At 37.4% G+C, this 20888-nt stretch overlaps 1 protein-coding gene across 5 annotated transcripts in view; it reads right to left on the bottom strand.

The window, feature by feature from the left end:
• The window catches only part of LOC143040605 (uncharacterized), a 535837-nt gene that overhangs the window by 62361 nt on the left and 452588 nt on the right, over positions 1–20888 (bottom strand). For all 5 annotated transcript variants that reach the window (XM_076211732.1, XM_076211736.1, XM_076211735.1 and 2 more), the window contains 3 exons: positions 19649–19725; positions 11676–11819; positions 6893–7003 (listed from right to left, as the gene is read on the bottom strand). In XM_076211732.1, coding sequence (XP_076067847.1) covers positions 6893–7003; positions 11676–11819; positions 19649–19725 — 332 coding nt within the window. The remainder of the gene's footprint in view (positions 1–6892; positions 7004–11675; positions 11820–19648; positions 19726–20888) is intronic.

Genomic DNA, 20888 nt, shown 5'->3' with positions numbered 1-20888 from the left:
GCTAAAGCTCGTGAACTGCATGTATGCGACTCCTGCTTGCGTTGGTCCATTGTTTTGTGTGAAATTTGAGCCATGAAAAGTTTATTGAATACAAAATGTACATGAAAAATTTCGGATTTTTACAGAAAATTGTAATTTACTATTCTGAGGGAATAATTCATCTTACAAATTTTTTATCACCGTGTACAAGTTTTTATCACCGTGTACAAGTTTTTATCGCCATGCAGCAACAAACTATGTTTTGGTTCATAAGTGTCTTTACTGAAGTGACGTTTAGTTTAACAAACTCTTGCAAGAGGGTGTTTAGTGTAGGCTAGATTGGCAATAGAACTGTCAATCTCGGCCCTGATCTAGCATATACCGGGTGAGCTAAAACGGCCAATGTTCATGATGTTGGTACCAGTGCTGTTTTACGGATCCCAAATATTTGCATAGACTACGATAATTAATGTTAGTAAAAATAAACCGATGAAATAACGGCGATTAATTACTTAGTATCATGTGAACGAGGTTACATGGAGAAGTATTTTTCATTGGCTAGAGCCACCGCTGGGAAATCTGTTGATTTGTCACTAAATTGTCAGTTTAGGCATCAATCAGGACACAACTAAGAAAAAGTCGGAACTACATGTACTGGTATATGACTCATGTTGTGCGTTGGTCTCTTATTACTTGTAGCTTAAATAGTTTGTAGGGAAATATGATCTAAAAAAAGTTTATTGAAAGTAAAATATACAGAAAAAATTCAGGATTTTTACAGAAAATTTTCATTTTATATCTTGAGGAAATAATTCGTCTTTACCATTTTTTATTTAATACTGAAACAAACTACGGACTGTTTCGTTTTAGCTTTGAACCTGCAATGACAGTGGTGAAATAGGACAGTCTCTCATCGAGGTGACGTTTAGTTAATATAACTCCCGAAAGAGGGTGTTGTAGTCAGGTGTTTGACACGAGTTTATGAACGGCCGCAACGGAATTTGTACCATACCTAAAGTGAAGCAACAAAGCCAACATAAAAATTCAAACTAGGATGCTGTGAACATGGGCAAATATCATGAATATTGATCATGTTTCATGGTGTTTAGGCCTATTTAAACATGAAAAATAAGATTCGATAGATATCTACCTATACCAAATATTTATATAGCCCATGCTGGCGTATTCTTTCATGTCACCATGGCTGTTCTTCTTGTTCTCACGGAACGTCACGGAGAAGTGTGCCGTCCCGACTTTGTGACGGCCAACGTCGTCACGTTGTGAAAAAAATTACACACACAGCCGCAGAATTTTTATAGTAGGCCGTAGATAATGCGCACCACCGGATAATGCGCATCCCCCATTTTTAGGACCTTCCAACGGAAAAAAGTCGCGCACTATATGCCGGAAAATACGGTACATACACTAAAGGCTTTTTTCCCCCTTACATGGGGGGGGGTTAGCCAAAAAGATGTGTTAGTCTAAATTGTTACCATAGAAACATTCAAATAACTCAATGGGAAGTTACAGGTTCCTTAAGAAGTGTCTCATTTAATATGGAGATGCAGATCAAAGGAGAACAATGGCAAATAGTATAGAAAAGTAAAAGATAACGGGTGTTCTGATAAATGTGTGAACAGGTTGAAGAAAAAAGAGAATATTTTAGTTTCTACTTTGTTTCTCAGTAATGAGAAGTGAAAAAGGGAACCATAAGGAACAAAGTCAAACCAGAGATTAGTTGTTGTAATTACTAGCAATTAGAATTAGCTACTCTCTTCCCTGACCAGCTGGGGCCTGCATGGTGACATGTAGTACCAACAAAACACTTATTAACAAAACAATTCATTAACATTTGTGAAATAAATTTATAAAATTGCCTTACTAATAACTTATCCATAGTTTGCTTTAAACATTATAAAAATCAACCCTCTTTTCTTGGCTCCTGAATGATGGGCCATCCCTGCATCTCGCCCACTGCCCTGGGTCAGAAACAATGCTGCACAGTACAGAACATCCACAGTAAGACAGTTTCATTTAATTGCAAAGCTCCCCTCTTTATCTCCTCATCCAGAATCATAATAGGCTACAATCCATTCCTATAAGAAATCACACTCAATTTTGGCTGTACAGTTGATAGTCCTGCACACTCCTGCTCCACATGGGCACCAGCAACACACAAACCCTCTCCTCCTTCAGAAAATATTATATTTCTCCACTTTGTTCATACATACATATACCAAGGCTTTTTCCTCCTTACAAGGGAGGTCGCCAAAAAGGAAAAGGCATAAAATCATTCCCACCCATTCCATCCCTGAATACACTCCACACCCCTCCACCCTCCCTCTTATCTTAGCACCTCCTGGATGATGGGTTATCCCTGCACCTTGTCCACAGCCCTGGGTCAGAAGCAGTGTTGCAAGACACAGCACATCTACAGCAAGGCCGCTTCATTAAATCGGCGATCCCTCCTCTCCGTCCCCCATGCATAAAAGGAGCAGTCATTCTAGCAAGTGTAGAATAAAACATGTGTTCTACATAAACAACTCCTTAGATGTCATTCCAGCAAGCGTAGAATAAAACATGTGTTCTACATAAACAACTCCTGAGCATGTCAGTGCCTTCAGATTTTACATTGAAAACCATAAAGAATTAAAATTAAGAATTTTGATCAATATTTTGTGTCATGACACTTGTGGTGTGAGGGAGGGAGGGATGGTAGTTGCTAACTCCTTCTCTCCTCCTCCTCCAAACTTATTCATCATTTAATTTACTATGAGAAAGTATTTGTTTTTCACCATTCTTACCCAAGACTATTTCTTTGTCATGTGAATTTATCAATAACTTGTGGAGATGATAGACAGGTTATTTGAGTGTACTCAAAAAGGTAAGAAAAATAAATACATTATAAGTAAACTAAATACTTTCTCATACTAATTAAATGATGAATAAGTTGGAAGAAAAGGGGAAGGAGTCAACAACTACCATCCCTCCCTCTCACCATGAGAATCATGATGCAAAATATTTATAAAAATCCTTAATTTTAATTTCTATGGTTTTCTATGTACCGGTAAAATTGAAATACACCATTGTGCTCAGTTGTTTATTTACCTAGTTGTATTTTATGCGAAGGGGTGCTATGCTTGTGGTGTCCTGCCTTTGTATCTCACAGTGTCTAGTTTGCTCTTAAATTCATGAGTGTTTTTTGCACACATTGTTTTTTCATCCAGTTTGTTCCAAGTGTCCACCACTCTGTGTGGAAAACTGTTCTTCAGATCTCTTCTATATGTTTGAGTTTCTTTCCATGTCCTCTTGTGTTTCTCTTGTCTCAGTTTAACAAGTCCTCTCGATTGAGTATTTCTGTGCCCTTCATGATTCTATAGATGGTCAGTAGGTTGCCCCTCTCTTCTTTGCTCCAGAGTCAGTAACTCCAGTTTAGCCAGTCTCTCTTCATATGACAAGTTTGCAAGTGCAGGGGCCATTTTGGTGGCTGCTCTCTGGATTCTTTCTATTTTCTTTATATTCTTTTTAGTACTGGGTGACCACAATGTTGCTGCATATTCAAGTCTAGGCCTTATTAGTGTAACTATTTTTTAAATTTCTTCTTCCAAATATGTAAATGCCACTTTTATTGATCTTAGCAGGTTATAGGATTCTCTGACAATTTTATTTATTTGTTTATCATAGGACAAGTCATTTGAGATAATTACTCTCAAATCTTTTTCAGATCCCACTTTGTTTACCTCCTTAGTTCCAATTTTATATTGTCCTGATATTCTATTTTTACTCTTTCCAAACTTCATTATGCTACACTTCCTAATATTAAAATCTACTTCCCGTTTCTGACTCCAGTTCCATATCTTATTCAGGTCTTCCTGTATAGATTTGCAATCCGTTTTGGTTTTTACTTTCCTTAACAATTTAGCATCATCTGCAAAGAAACTCATGAAACATTGCACATCATCATCCACATCATTCACATAAAGAGCAAACATTATTGGAGTCAATACAGATCCTTGCGGAACTCCCCTGATCACCTCCTTCCAATCTGAATATTTTTCTCTGAGTACTACTCTCATCTTTCTACTAATCAGGAAGTCTTCCATCCATTTTGGTAGTTATGTAAGAGAACACATGTTTTATTCTACACTTGTTATCATAATTGCTGTGAACTTTGATTGTAAATAAAGATGTGTATAAGCCAATAATTTGTTTTCCTTCAACTCCACATTATTAGTTAGTTTCTTACCTTATCAAGTTTTTATTTTTTCTAATAGTTGTAGAATGACTGTTCTTTCTAATAATAAAAACCAAATTTTCAAAGTCTATGAACAAAGTGGAGAAATTTAGTATTTTCTGAAGGAGGTGAGGAATTTGCATGTCACTGGAGCCTGTGTGGAGTCTGCAGGACTAGCAACTGTACTGAGCTGCTGCATGGCCGAAATTGAGTGTAATTTCGTATTCGAATAGAGTATAGTTTCTGCTTGTTTGTTTTTCAGTGGTGAGAAGTGAAAAGGGGAACTATGAGGAAAAAAAGGCCAAGCCAGACATTCTCTAGCAAAATCTTCACAGGTATTGATCTATTTTTCAACTACTTTATCACCTACACTCTCATCCCACTGAAGCTTTAGTTCATTTAATTCTCACAGCATCACTTTACAATTTGCCAAAAAGGGATTGATGAAGCCAACTGGGTAAAAAACTTAGGATATAGATGATAGAATTTTCCTTTTGGTGCTTGCAGACGTCAAGAAATTTAGTTTTAACTTGCACTGTATCAGAACTAGTGTCATAGTTATAACCTAGAACTTTAGGAAGAGAAACATCAGACTTGTCTTTTCCAAACTGTCCCCTAACAACAAGATCATTAGATTGCCACTCGCACAACTCTAGGCCTCCCTGACTGAGCCTGTGCTCCCTTGGCCCCATGGTACATGGCAATGGCCTCGGACATTAGGTAACAGTTAAAGGAGAAATTATCTACATAAATTTTTCTATTTAGAGCAGTGAACTAGACTATTGGTAATGTGTTGAGCATGGAATTTAATTATGTCGTTCAAGATAAAGGGACTAGCAATTAAAGCAAGAATTATTGTACTATAGCAGTAAGCTATGAATTTGCCGTGGTCATACAAAAGGAAAGAAAACATATTTTTATCCTCTACTAACTTTAATCTTATCTGGAGGAAAGCCTTTTTGTTATCACTAAAAATGGTAATAACATTAAGATGGGAAATAATTAGGAAGCATCACCAAACTAGACACAAGGTCTACACCAGGATATGCTGCCTCTTTCAGAGAAGGATGCCCTCCAACTTTCAAGGAATGGTTAAAAAGTGGTCATACCTTGGAGGTGCCCAAAGGATCTTCCTTAACACTGGGACAATGTGGGATCCATTCATACTTATTGGGATTATAGCCCTTAGGAATCTCCTTATAAGGGAGGTAGCCAAAAAACAAAGGCATAAAAACCACTCCCACCCATTCCAGAAGGATACCAATGAAGTATTCTCAGTCTTCAATATCTTTTGTCACACTTTCCTCCATGGCCAATGGTTGCACAAAACCATCTTACGCAGCTTTGACTTCATCTATGGATTCTTTCACTTTTTGCAGAAGTTCATGAGCCACAGACTGCTCTTATGCATCCTTGACCCTTTTTAGGGTTTTGATGATTCATGTTTTGAGCACAGTATGGCTCATCTTTAAATTATTTTTAGTAGCTTGGGTGTTTTCAGTAGTCATTATGAATTTGCAAATGACTACATCTAGGAAGGTTCAAAACAATAAATGAATGATTGACTTCATTACATGGTAACCTCCACTTTGTCATTCAGCAAGCTACAGAACAAATATGAAGAAATCCTGTTGGGCTGTGTCAATTTCTTATCCATTCACAACCAATTTCCTCTCACACTTATCTCTTGCCCCCTCCCTTCCTTGCACCAATCACCCCCTTCACCTCATCCATCTGTCTTCCTCTCAAGTTCATTCCATCCACCTCTACCTTCTACACTCTTTTCATTAGTTTCCACTCATTCTTCCCATATATCCACACTATTACAGTATTCTTTGATTGACACCTACCTATCAAATTTCTTTTCATCCCCCACTCTGTCTCACCTCTTTTTATTTCTTAGTCTATCTATCCTCATGACCCTGTATCATACTTCTTAAACACTTCATCTCAAACACAATTAGCCTCCTCCTTTATGCCTCCCTTAAATTCCAAGTGTCAGCCATATAATATTTTGAGCAGAATCACCCCCTTTGTACAGCCTTCCCTTTGAGTTCATCCCCAGATACCTAGGGATAATGATGGTAAGAATGAAAATAATTTTTGGCTTGAGTTTTGCTGATTGTAAATCCACAACTCCACAATGACTGGTAATGCTCCTCGGGGTCTTCCCATAGACCACTTTGGCAAGAAATGTTGGACTAGTGTCTCTTGTATTAGTATGAGGATGTTTCTATGTCACCAATTTTTAGCAGAAAGAGAAAGATAAGTCACTGGTAGTCAGTCCCCTAAATATGAAAATGTAGAAGAAATACAGTCAAAGTTGATAATAGAAAAACCAAAGGCAGGGTCTGGAGACTAAGTGTCAGGCCCATGAGGGTTGCACCTCCACATGGAGATGAAGATGTTCATGGATTTTGAAAACAGGCAGCAGAGTGATGACTCTCCCTGTCATTGGTTTTGCAGGACTACTTGCATGTACCTGTCATTGGTGTCTACTAGCCTAGAATGATCCATGAGTATATATGGTTAAAAAGAGTGCCAAGATGTAACACCAGCAATGTGATAAAGTAAATAAAGTACAATAAGGATTGAAAACTGATTTAAATATGGTCAATTTTGTTTCCTATAGTTATGATTTACATAGCTGTAAGGTGACTCAAATGAAGTATATAATACCTTTATTGTGGATACAGTATAGTGGGGCATCCTCTTCTGCTTAATCACTGAAACATACATGCCACTCCATTCCAAGGTTCTACTGGGATCAAAATATTCACCAACTTTGACCTGTAAAATAATCATTATGTTAATACTCTATATGACATTTAATCATAAATATACCTTAGAGCTGTGTCTGTGGTGCCTGCACCCTAAGGAGTGTGAAACATTTACTAGGGGTGTTAAAAAAAAATCCTCACAAACTTCCTAGTTTTCAGTGAGACATTTTCAGACCTTGGAGTTTATATATACCAAGGGCTTTTTCCCCCTTACAAGAGAGGTAGCCAAAAACCAAAGGCATAAAAATCATTCCCACCCATTCCATCAATACACTCCACTCCCCTCCACCCTCTACCCTCCCTCTTATCTTGGCACCTCCTGGATGACAGGTCATCCCTGTATCTTGTCCACTGCCCTGGATCAGAAGCTGTGTCGCAAGACACAGCGCATCCACAGCAAGGCTGCTTCATTAAATCGGCGACTCCCCTCTCTGTCCCCTCATGCATGATGGGGAGAAATCTCTTTGGGCTGCGTCAAATTTTTCTCACACATACTACCTCACCCCCCAACACCCCACCTATTCCACCTCATGCATCACAGCATCATCCATATACAACCATTTTCCATTCACCCCTGTCTTCTGTCCTCTCCCATCCTTCCTCAACAGATATTCCCTTCTTCCCCAAAGCCCCCTTCACCCCATCCATCCATCTCATCCTAGGTCTCCCCCTCATGTTCACTCCCTCCACATCTGCCTTCCATACCTCTTTTACTAGTCTTTTTTTACTCATTCTTTCCATGTGTCCACCCAACCCAATACTCTTTCATCCATCTGAACTCCCAACTCCCTCATTTCTCACTCTATCCAGCCTAGTAACCCCTATCGTACTTCTCAGACACCTCATCTTAAACATATGAGAATGTGGTGTGTGCAAAAACAATACATGAATTTAAAAACAGTCTAGATAAAATGAGATATGAAGACAAGACACCACGAGCATAGCTCCCCTTCCTGTAAAATACAACTAGATAAATACATTCAAACTCCTTCTCTCTTCCTCTCTTATGTTCCATGTTTCTACCCCATACAGTGCTGTTGGCACAATCACTCCATACAATCTCCTCTTAGCATCCATTCCCAAATGCCTATTTATCACTTTTTAATCCACCAAGGTATTTACTCGCTTCTCTCAATCTACATTCTACCTCCACCTCCATTCCTCCCTTTCCTGCCACATTCGCACCCAAGTATCTAAAACTATTCACTTCCTCCAGTCGCTCTCCCTTAATGCTCACTTCCAGTCTGCTGCCACTTTCACCTCTTGTACATCTCATCACCTTACTTTTACCCACATTTATCTTCAGCTTCCTTCTTTCACACACTCTCCCAAACTCTGTCACCAACTTCCTCAGTCCCTCCTCCGGTAATGCCACAAGCACAGTGTCGTCTGCAAAGAACAGCTGGGTCACCTCCCACTTTTCTCCATTTTCTTTAACCATCTCCAATCCCTGACCCACTACCCTTGCATTTACCTCTTGCACCACCCCATCCATGTATAAGTTGAACAGCCAGGGCGACATAACACATCCTTGACGAAGTCCCACCTTTACCTCGAACCACTCACTCTCTCCATTTCTAATCCTGACACATGCTCTACCACTCTCGTAAAAACTCGACAGCTCCTAGAAGCTTTCCTCCTATCCTGTATATCCGCAAAACCTCCCACAGTCCCTTCCTGTCTACCCTGTCGTAAGCCTTTTTCAGATCCATAAAAGCCCAAAAAACATCCTTACCTTTTCCTATAGCTTTCTCACATATCTGTCTTACCACAAAGATCTGATCTACACAACCTCTATCTGTCCTAAATCCACACTGTTCCTCACCAATTACTCCCTCTCTTCCTCTGATAATTCTCTCAATCAAGATCCTCCCATAAGCCTTCCCAACTACACTTAACAAGCTAATCCCTCTGAAACTACTACATTCACACTTGTCCCCTTTTCCCTTGTAAAGAGGAACTATACAGGCATTCCTCCAGTCCTCCGGCACTCTACCCTCTCTCCAGCAAACATTAAATAACCTCACCAGCCAGTCCACCAACACTGTACCTCCTTTTTTTAGACATTCTGCATGGCATCCATCCAGACCAGGTGCCTTACCTGCTTTCATCATCATAACAACTGCCTTCACTTTCCTCCTTCCTTATTTCTCCTCCATTATCCTCACTCACCACAGTCATTTTCTTAGCACTTCCCACTGCAACTATCTTTCCCTCCCTATCCTCCTTCACATTTAGCAACTCCCTAAAATATTTTGCCCATTTTCCCCTTACTGCCTTCTCTTGCATTATCATCTCTCCATCTGCACCTTTTATCTTTTCTTCTCTACTTGATTCGCCTCCTCTTTCTTTTTTAATTTCTCTCCAAAACATCTTTTTATTACTTTCAAAATTTTCTGTCATACTCTTACCCCATTTCACATCTGCTCTCCTCTTTGCCTCCTTTACCTTTTGCTTTACTTCTCTTTTCTTTTCTTTTCACCTCTAATATGACTCCCTCGTCCTATTTTGTAACCAATCTGTGAAAGCTCGCTTCTTCTCTTCTACAACCTTCTTTGTTTCCTCATCCCACCATTCACTACCCTTCCTTCTATTTCCTCCAGTCCTTCTTGTTCCACACACCATCTTTGCACACTTTGTGACTCCCTCCTTGAACCATCCCCATTCCCCCTCCACTCCTAGCTCTACTCTATCCTTCACTCCCTCCCACTCCTCCTTCAGCTTCTTCTTGTACTCCTTCTCCTTGGATACTTGGAACAAATTAGACAAAGAAACAGTGTGTGCAAACACTATTCAAGATTCTAAGAAAAAACTTTATGCTGAGAGTTACACAGACGGGTCACAATGAGCATAGCTCCCTTCCCGTATAATAATACAACTAGGTAAATACAGCCATTCTCCAGTCACCCCTATCTCTTCCCGTCTCCCTTCCTCAAGAGACAGTCCCATCTTGCTTAAAATCCCTTTCACCCTGTTTATCCATCTCATCCTCAGTCATCCCCTCAAGTTCACTCCTTCCACCTCGACCTTCCACACCTGTTTTACTATACTGTACTTTCCTCAGTCATTTTTTCCATGTGCCCAAACCATCCCAATACTCATTCATCAGCTCCAAAACCAACCTAACCTACATAAATAAACATAACCTAGCCTTCCCTAAGAGTTAAGTCACTGATATTGTTATAATTTCTATGTTAAATTGCCTTACCAAATATGAGTTTCAATAGGAAATATTTGTGGTGGGCTGTGAGATTTATGGTAAGTGGTATGCAGCAAATGTTAGGCAAGCAGTTTTACTTGTTTATCCCTCAATTGTAAACATTCACATCTCGTATTCAGTGCACAAGCCAACCCCTGGTTTTAGAGATGTTTTTAGGCTTCAAATGTCAATTTCAATGCTGGCATAGACAGTGTATAGCTTTATCAATATTTATTCAAACTTCTTTGTATTGTGTCAACTATTTATAAATTTAGGTTTGTTATTGTGTTGGAGAATACTGTTCTACTGGGAAGCTCTCATAGTAATTACCTCTACGTACATACATATACCAAAGGCTTTTTCCTCCTTTGAAGGGAGGAAGCCAAAAAATAAAGGCATAAAAACCACACCCACTCATTCCATTCCCAACATACTTCACTGCCATCTACCCTCCCCCTTATCTTGGCACCTTTTGGATGATGAGTCATCCCTGCATCTTGTCCACTGCCCTGGGTCAGAAGCATTGTCGCAAGACACAGCACATGCACAGCAAGACCGCTTCATTAAATTGGTGGCTCTTCCCTCTCCATCCCCTTGTGCAGAAAAGGAGAGGACGGAGAGAAATCCCTTCGGGCTGCATCAATTTATTTCTCATACATACTCCCTCACCACCTATCCACTCCCCCTCATGCATCACAGCATCATCCATCTAACTTGATAAATACTCAGAGCTTTTCAGTTGAATAGAAGTCTCTAATACAAGCCCAAACCCAAGTTTATACAATATGTCACTGGAGTGAAGCAAGTATTCAAGATCTTTTTCCCTCTCCTTCATCCTCTCCTGCATGGATGAATCCTGGATCCACACTTGATTTAGTAATATAACCAGGTGTTAGACACACAAAGCCTTCTTTTCATGTCATTTGGTTGAGGGTGAATGACTTTTAAAGATGCATACATATAACGTAATTGATGAAGGCAAGAGGGCAATAGCATTTAAAAAAAACTCATATGCTTTACTAGCTGCAGTAAATTTGATAGTAATGTAACAAACCCTATCTAGTAAAGATTACAAAACACAATATCACATGACAATATCACATGGTGGTGTCTGTGGACGGGTTGTCCTGCTTTGCGGTTTTGTGGACGGGTTGTCCGTGGGCGGGGTGTCCGTGGACGAGTTGTCCTACAATCGTGTATATATGTGTGTAGATGTGTATGTACCATACTACCATGTAACAAAAATAAATAAATGAAAATAATTTTTTCCTTAAGGGAGAGCAACTCCCCATAAGCTTTGCTTCTCGCTCTCCCTTTTCAACTACCAATTTTGTAAAAAAAAAATGTATATATGTATGTCTAATTGTATTTAATATTGTTGAATAAACCTATATAAAAAAAAAAAAACAGTGCTGCTTACTGATTAAAGAAAAGTCAGAATACATAAAAAAGCAGATCATACTAAAAGTAACAGAGTACAAACCTTATCTAATTCCACAAAGTTGGCCACCATGATAATTGCTTTCACATTTTGTTCCTTTGCCATCCGCCAAAAGTCTCCAATGGTGCAAACTTTTTCATCTTTTGGACCTTGAGTTGCTATGTATCTCAATTTACCACCACATCCCTGTAACATGGCAGTGACACAAAGAGATGGCAGTGACACAAAGAGATGGCAGAGTATGGAGAGAGAAAAAAAAAAAAATACACACACACATATATATATATATATATATACATATATACATATATATATATATATATATACATATATATATATATATACATATATATATATATACATATATATATATATATATATATACATATATATATATATATATACATATATACATACATATATATATATATACATATATAGATATATGTATATATATATACATAATTGTACATACATATATATATATATATATATATATATATATATATATATATATATATATATATACATATATATATATATATATATTTATATATATATACATATATATACATATATATACATATATATATATACATATATATGTTGGTACATTATGACAAGTTGATGAAGGTGGAAAAAGAAGTCACGGGTCTAGTTCCGAGTTACTGAGTTTATTCCTGACCGGTTTCGCTCTATGCTTCTTCAGAGGAATGTGACTCTGGAGTGAAGCTGGCGGTATACATAGTCTGAGTAAGACCGCGTTCCCTCCTTGGAGGTGGGTTACGTTTGGTTGTACAATGGTTTTTAATACAATGAACAATAGTGATAAAAATACAATAAATTGTTGTGATGTTATTACAAAACAGCTCCGGTGTGTGTGGAATGTTGATCGAGGGTGTAACATTGTAAGTGAAGTGAGTGGTGTAGAAATGTGTGAATCCTAAAAAGTGTCATATGATAACTTATAGTATTAAATAATATAATAATATATGGATAAATATCCAGATAAAATGGATGAAATAAAATGAAAATACAAATACAAATACAAATATAAATATAAATAAATAAAAATAAAAATAATAATAAATATAAATAAAAATATATGCTTATTTAAAGTGACATGACATCTCATCGCATATCATTGTGTGACAGAATGTTATCAAAAAATATACATACATATATAACAATGAATAGATAAATAAATGCCAAAGAAATATAGTAAAAATATGAAATGAATATAATAAATAATAAATAAAAATAAAAATAATAATAATAATAGTAATAATAATAAAAATAAAAATAATGAAAATACGAACTGACCGGCCTCAAGCCCTCAACCCAGGGAGCGCGGACGTTTGGGCACCGGATGGATTTTGTCGTTCTATGTGGGCGCTGTTCTGGGGCAGGTTCTTATGGCTGCGTATTGAGCTGTGAATTTTTCCCATTTAATATCCCCTACTTTTTGGTTGATGTTGGCATTGGTTGTTATATATAGGGCTTCAATCACCTTCCTTTGTCTTTTTGATAGACCTTTCTTTACTACCTCTGCCTGTTGCCAGTCGGGAAGATGTCCTTCCTGATCCACGTGGCCCACCATCGCGTTTGAGAGGCGGTGGTACCTTAGGTCCGCCTTGTGCTCTTTTATTCTGGTATGTAGGCCCCTGTGACTCTCACCATAATATGACTTGTCACAGTTGCCACATGGTATCCTATATATGACGCTGAGGTCATATATAGGATACCATGTGGCAACTGTGACAAGTCATATTATGGTGAGAGTCACAGGGGCCTACATACCAGAATAAAAGAGCACAAGGCGGACCTAAGGTACCACCACCTCTCAAACGCGATGGTGGGCCACGTGGATCAGGAAGGACATCTTCCCGACTGGCAACAGGCAGAGGTAGTAAAGAAAGGTCTATCAAAAAGACAAAGGAAGGTGATTGAAGCCCTATATATAACAACCAATGCCAACATCAACCAAAAAGTAGGGGATATTAAATGGGAAAAATTCACAGCTCAATACGCAGCCATAAGAACCTGCCCCAGAACAGCGCCCACATAGAACGACAAAATCCATCCGGTGCCCAAACGTCCGCGCTCCCTGGGTTGAGGGCTTGAGGCCGGTCAGTTCGTATTTTCATTATTTTTATTTTTATTATTATTACTATTATTATTATTATTTTTATTTTTATTTATTATTTATTATATTCATTTCATATTTTTACTATATTTCTTTGGCATTTATTTATCTATTCATTGTTATATATGTATGTATATTTTTTGATAACATTCTGTCACACAATGATATGCGATGAGATGTCATGTCACTTTAAATAAGCATATATTTTTATTTATATTTATTATTATTTTTATTTTTATTTATTTATATTTATATTTGTATTTGTATTTGTATTTTCATTTTATTTCATCCATTTTATCTGGATATTTATCCTTATATTATTATATTATTTAATACTATAAGTTATCATATGACACTTTTTAGGATTCACACATTTCTACACCACTCACTTCACTTACAATGTTACACCCTCGATCAACATTCCACACACACCGGAGCTGTTTTGTAATAACATCACAACAATTTATTGTATTTTTATCACTATTGTTCATTGTATTAAAAACCATTGTACAACCAAACGTAACCCACCTCCAAGGAGGGAACGCGGTCTTACTCAGACTATGTATACCGCCAGCTTCACTCCAGAGTCACATTCCTCTGAAGAAGCATAGAGCGAAACCGGTCAGGAATAAACTCAGTAACTCGGAACTAGACCCGTGACTTCTTTTTCCACCTTCATACATATATATATATAATATATATATATATATAATATATATATTATATATATACAGTATATATTATATATACAGTGAGACCTCTCATTAACAGATGTTAATTAGCTGTATTTGCAGTGTTTTCACTGTGTTTTCAGTGTTTTTGGGGCTGTTGTTTAGTGCATGCAACCACTGTGCCATCCAAAAACCACTCCAAATAAAATGATTATTCACATTAACGGACACCGTTATCCCCCTTTTAGTCCGTTAATGTGAGATAGTACTGTATATATATATATATATATATATATATACACACACATACATTTTAACAACCACAATGCACTTTTATTCTAAGCCATCAAAGGACAACATGCTGAAATTGAAATGCGGTACTGCCAAGGACTCGAACCCAGCGTCCTCATAACAAGTGCGGTAATATATGTATATATATAATAAAAAGTTATGTCTAATAGATTATGTATACTCAATTACATCTAAATACATGCAACATGGTATGTCTAAAGGTTAAGAGGTGTTTCAGGAAATTAGGATATATTCCATCTTGAACTTCACCTCTTCACATGGGAAAAAATAATCTTCATCCTTTCATTTCCCTACTTTGACATAACTTGAGGTTGCTCCATTATCTGGGAAAGTATGGAGAACCATACTTCCTACCTTGACTGATGCCATCTGGACACAAAGGCAACACCCTTACCACACCTAGTACCAAAAATGATATAAAAAAAATTAGAAAGAATACAAAGAGCAACAAAAAAACTGGTACCAACTCTTTCCAAAATGACATATGAACAAAGACTATCCAAATTAGAATTACCAACTCTGGAACAAAGAAGGGAAAGAGGAGACCTACTATCTATAGAATTAATGAAGAGAATGGAAATCTTAGATAAGAATGATTTATTGAAATGGGGCAATGGGAAAACAAGAGGACACAAAAAGAAACTAAAAACAGATAATTACAGAAGAGATCTGAAAAAAATAAGCTTCCCACACAGAGTGATAGATACTTGGAACAATGCATGAATTCAAATGTAAGTAAATATAACCGGAAAACAAGGATATAGTTCAAGCTGGAACCATATATGAATCTGAAGCTAGGCATCATAAATTGGGGAGTAAGAGATGAGACTTTGTAATGATTGCTCCTTTCCTGCACAAAAACACATTCTAAAACATATAAGTATCTATGTTATCACAAACAGAGCTGCTTTGATTGTACATAAACACAATATACTTGAACATCTAGAACTAATAAAGAAAACCAACACCTGCACCACAAATCACGCTACCCATATGCACCAAATACACTATGGTTAAAGAAGACCATACTTAACAAAGAAGTGGACTCATAACACTAATACACAACTGCATCTACTTCTCAAAAAAAAAAAAAAAAAAAAAAAAAAAAAAAAAAAAAAAAAATTATAATAATAATAATAATAATAATAATAAAAAATAAATAAAATAAATCAATCAAATAGATAAGTAAACACAGATGTCACAATCAAAATAATCACAATGCAGCAGGAAAAAAGTACAGAGCATCCCAAAACAATAATCTATTTGAGATCAAATTATTACATGATGGAGTATCCCCAGGAGCAATACCCTCACTGGCACTATTCAGCCTCTTAATGAGTGATCTTCCCTACACCAAACCCAGAACATAACACCAAAGCACTTACCTAAACTGATGACCAAATAACAATCTCCCAGCACAGCAACTACAGAGCTACTAAGAACACCCAAATTTATATATATATATATATATATATATATATATATATACATATATATATACATATATATATATATATATATATATACAGTCAAATCTCGAAAGCCCGGACTAATTGGGGGGAAGGGTGGTCCGGTCATCAAAAATATCGCCCTAACACCCGTAGATTTTCATAACGGTATATGTATAGGTAATGTATGACATGGCATAGAAACACATAAGAATAATACTCTAACACTGTAAAAATAACAATACTGTAATAATAATGCTATAATACTAATAATTCTTTAATAATAACTAATACAGGCATGTAAATGTACTGTATATACAGTGTACTGTACTGTATTTTTTATTATGTACACTGTAAATATCGGAAGGCATGCATGCGGGACAGTGGTGGCGGCCAGGGTTGCCGCATTTTCTACACTGCTGTGTACAATGGGAGTGTTGCCATACCGGGGCATACATTTTTCTCGGGCGTGTGCAGACTTTCATAGCAAGATATACTTGTCAAACTTTGACAAAAAGGTGGCTCTAGTTTTTTATTGTTGAATGTATATAAGGCCCCCATGCCCTAACATATTCAGTAAGATATCATTTTTTTTTTTATATATTATTATCGCTAAAAGAAAGCTGAAACTTTAGCATAGAATATTTTCTACACGGTAAAAACATATCTTTTGGGGTATAATATTTGATAAGTAACACAATTACCAATAAAAGTCATATTTTGATGTACCATTTATTATTTGATAACTAGTTCTATGATTTTTAAACAAAAGTTTGAGTTTTTGAACGTTTTTAACAGTCCGCTGATATGTAGAAAAAATTTCCTCATGTCTTTGTGCAGTTGCCACATGCCGCTATTTTACTACGCTTTGGTACAAAATTCTACAAAACGGCAGCCCTGGTGGCGGCTTGACTGGGCCGGGTTTGAGTACACGTGTATGGCCATTGCTGCCACCTACCGGACAAATAGGAAACTTTGCTTGAAAACTCCGCCCTTTATTCATTTCGACTGGTCATACGAGGGTCTGGGCATTCGGGGTCCGGGCTTTCGAGGTTCGACTGTATAAATATATATATATATATATATATATATATATATATATATATATATATACATATATATATATATATATATATATATATACATATATATATATATATATATATATATATATATATATATATATATATATATATATATATATATAAGCTAGAGGAATGGGTAAGACATAATAGAATAGAGGCATTCCATCAAAAATCATCAGTGTCCCTACTCACCACAGACAATCAAGAATCAAAGAAACACCCAATAATAAAATTGAATAACTTATTACTTCCATTGGACTAAAACCTTAAAATCCTGGGCCCCATTCTTCAATCCCCACAAGTCTATCAGCCCATGCACCGAGGACTTAACAATGAAGATCAACATAAAGATAAACATATTAAGATCAGTAGCAAACTCAAGTTTTGGTCAGCAAAAGGATATTGACTACAGCTGACAAACAGTTCTTAAGAACCACATTTGACTGCATCTCCATGGCATGGTTCCCATCAATCAAGAAAATATAAATATGGAGAATAGGAGATGGGACCCTTTGAGCATTGTTTCTTTCCTGTCTTCTACATTTAGGCAAAGACTCTACAAATTACATAAAACACAGATCAGAGAAATTACATCTATCAACACTGGAACAGAGAAGAGAAAGAGGTGATTTGTTGACCATATACAGAATTATGAAAGGGATGGAAATTCTTGATAGAGATGACTTATTGAAATGGGACAGAAGAGAAACAAGAGGACATGAAAAGAAGTTAAAGAGGGACAGTTACAGAAGAGATTTGAAAAAGAATAACTTCCCATATAGAGTGATTGATGTCTGGAACAAACTAAACAGAGAAACAGTGAGTGTCAAAACTATACAGGATTTTAAGAATAAACTGGATGCGGAGAGATACGAAAACGGGTCACTACAAGCATAGCTCTCGTCCCATAAAATACAACTAGGTAAACACAACACTATGAATGAAAACAGGGTACACCAAAACCACTCCAGTAGAACACATATACATTGAAACCAAGTTTCTCCCCATAGAACAGTATGTGGAAATAATAGGCACATAGTTTTATGAAAAAGCTTCCAGTCCCACACATATATCCCATTAAATTCCACAAACTCCACTAATTGGCTGGGAAAAAGGCAGTATAGCACTAAAACATCTACAACAACCTATCACCAGCCCCATACAGCACATTCATACAAAAAACATGTATATACTTAGATCACAAACAAGCACTCCAAGACTAACCACCAAACTCCCTCAGACATCACCACTACTGTGAAATACCTCCCATGAAAAGAAAATCCATAATAGCATACTTATGTTCAGGCCACCATCCAGCTTTAAAGTGTAACCACTTTGAAAAATGAAGGTGTCTAATTTTACCAGAGTATGTTTTTAGTACTTCCTGAAGTCAATAATATCTAAATAAATTGCACAAATATTTTGTTTTTGATTTATTGCAATTTAAAATTGCTAATTCTATCCACAAAACATTGCTTTACCCATTCCTGTAAAACCTACCCATGGTACCATCTACTCTACAGTGATGTCATGAGTTGTATTAATTTTTCATGCAGTTTGCTGCCATCCTCTCCCCTTGTACATCTCTTTTACCCACATTTATCTTCAATTTCCTTCTTTTGCACACCTTCCTAAACTCTGTCACTAACTTCCTTAGTCCCTCCTCTGATCCTGCCATAAATGCAGTGTCATCAGCAAATGACAATTGGCTTATCTCCCAGTTTTCTCCATTTTTTTTAACCATCTCCAGTCCCTGGCCCATTACCCTTGCATTTACCTCTTGCACCACCCCATCCATGTATAAACTGAATAGACAAGGTGACATAACACATCCCTGGAAAAGTCCCACCTTAACCTCAAACCACTCACTCTATCCATTTCTGATTCAAACACATGCCCTTCTACTCTCAAAAAACTCTTGACTGCTCTTAACAGCTTTCCTCCTATTCCATATATCTACAATACCTCCCACAGTGTCTTCCTGTCTACCCAGTCATAAGCCTTTTCCAAATCCATAAAGGCCAAAAAAACATCCTTACCTTTTCCTAAAGCTTTTTCATATATCTGCCTTACTACAAACAATATGAATACCGAATAAGACTAGCTGCATGTGCAAATTGCACCAGATGTAATTATCACACAAAAGACACCAAACACTTGATCTTCTATTGTCCTACTCTTGCCTTACCCAGAGAACAACATGGTATCTTTCCTATGAGTAATTTATGGGCAAAACAAATGATTGCTGTTGATTACCTGGGAGCCATAGGTCTCCTGCAAGAGAGACCTGGGGCAATGGATTGACTGAGTGAAGCTGTGCTTTGAAAATAGATAGAAAAGACTAGATACTTACCTGTATATGGTTTGCATTAATGTAGTCAGAATAAGGATCATTATCAATAATGGAGAGGCGAACTCGTGTCTGGTCATCTGTAATGGAAGGATTCTAAATAGTCTATGTTTATTTCCTTGTATATTTTCATTTTCTTGCCCCCCCCCCCTTTTTATATTTATTCATTTTTTTTTTTTTTTTTTTTTTTGCATATGAAGTTAAGCCATGTCCACACGGTCAAGCACTGTCCGCCGGGCACGAGGGCTTTGCTCGACAACGGGCAATTTCATCGGGCAAACCATCAAACTGTCCGCTCCCGGCACCATTTGCGGGCAGTGGATGGATGGAGGGCTGACATCGCTGCCAAACGCACAAGGTGAGGTGCAAGCAAAGTTAGCAAACCCGCTCAGTACAGACAGCCAATTAATCGCTCGCTCAATCGCCCAATGGCAAAAGCCCTCTTTTATACACAACTATCTTTTCATTTTCTTCAGCCACATCCACACGGTCGAGCAGTGTCCGTCGGGCATGAAGGCTTTGCCCTTGTACGAGCAGTTTCAGCGGGCAAACCATCAAACTGTCCGCTCCCGGCGCCAATAGAGGGCAGTGGATGGAGGTCTTCCGTCACTGCCAAACCCACGAGGTAAGGTGCAGGCAGATCCACTGACTACCACGTTATTAGTACACCATGTCCATACCGAGTGCTAGTGCATACTGGTCACGACAAGACACTATAACTTTGATTGATATATATAAATCACATGAATGTCTGTGGAATGTAAGGTGTTTTGATTACCGAAATAGAGACAAACATGCTGCTGGTGTAATGCTTTGCCTCATATTTGTCTCTTGCCTCTGAATGTAGCTCTCCACTTTCGGTACAAGAATATAAAAACTGTTTATGTCCATCCGCACGTAATTGCAGAAAAAAGTTTAATTTTCCTCCTGCAATTCACGTAGGATTGTCATAGAGCTACCCATTCTTTCACATCTCTGCAACCACTCCCGGCACCAGACACGTCTCTGTGGTCTCTTGTTTTTCTTTTTAATGCAGGCACCAATTATGATAGAATATAGTGCTATCTTCTTTTGAGGAAGGAAGGGAGAGGACGGAAGACAGAGGTGAGTGGAGAATGGTTGTATATGGATGATGTTGTGACTGCATGAGGAGGAATGGGCGGGGAAGTGGGGGGTGGGGTAGTATGTGTGAGTAAATTTTGACGCAGCCCGAAGGGATTTCTCCCCGTCCTCGCCTTATATG

The sequence above is a fragment of the Oratosquilla oratoria genome, chromosome 29 (assembly GCF_046742065.1).
Source record: "Oratosquilla oratoria isolate Oo_2021 chromosome 29, ASM4674206v1, whole genome shotgun sequence".
In the NCBI taxonomy this organism is placed as follows: domain Eukaryota; kingdom Metazoa; phylum Arthropoda; class Malacostraca; order Stomatopoda; family Squillidae; genus Oratosquilla; species Oratosquilla oratoria.
The sequence above is the reverse complement of the archived record's forward strand: the minus strand, read 5'-3'. Positions and strand labels throughout refer to the sequence as shown.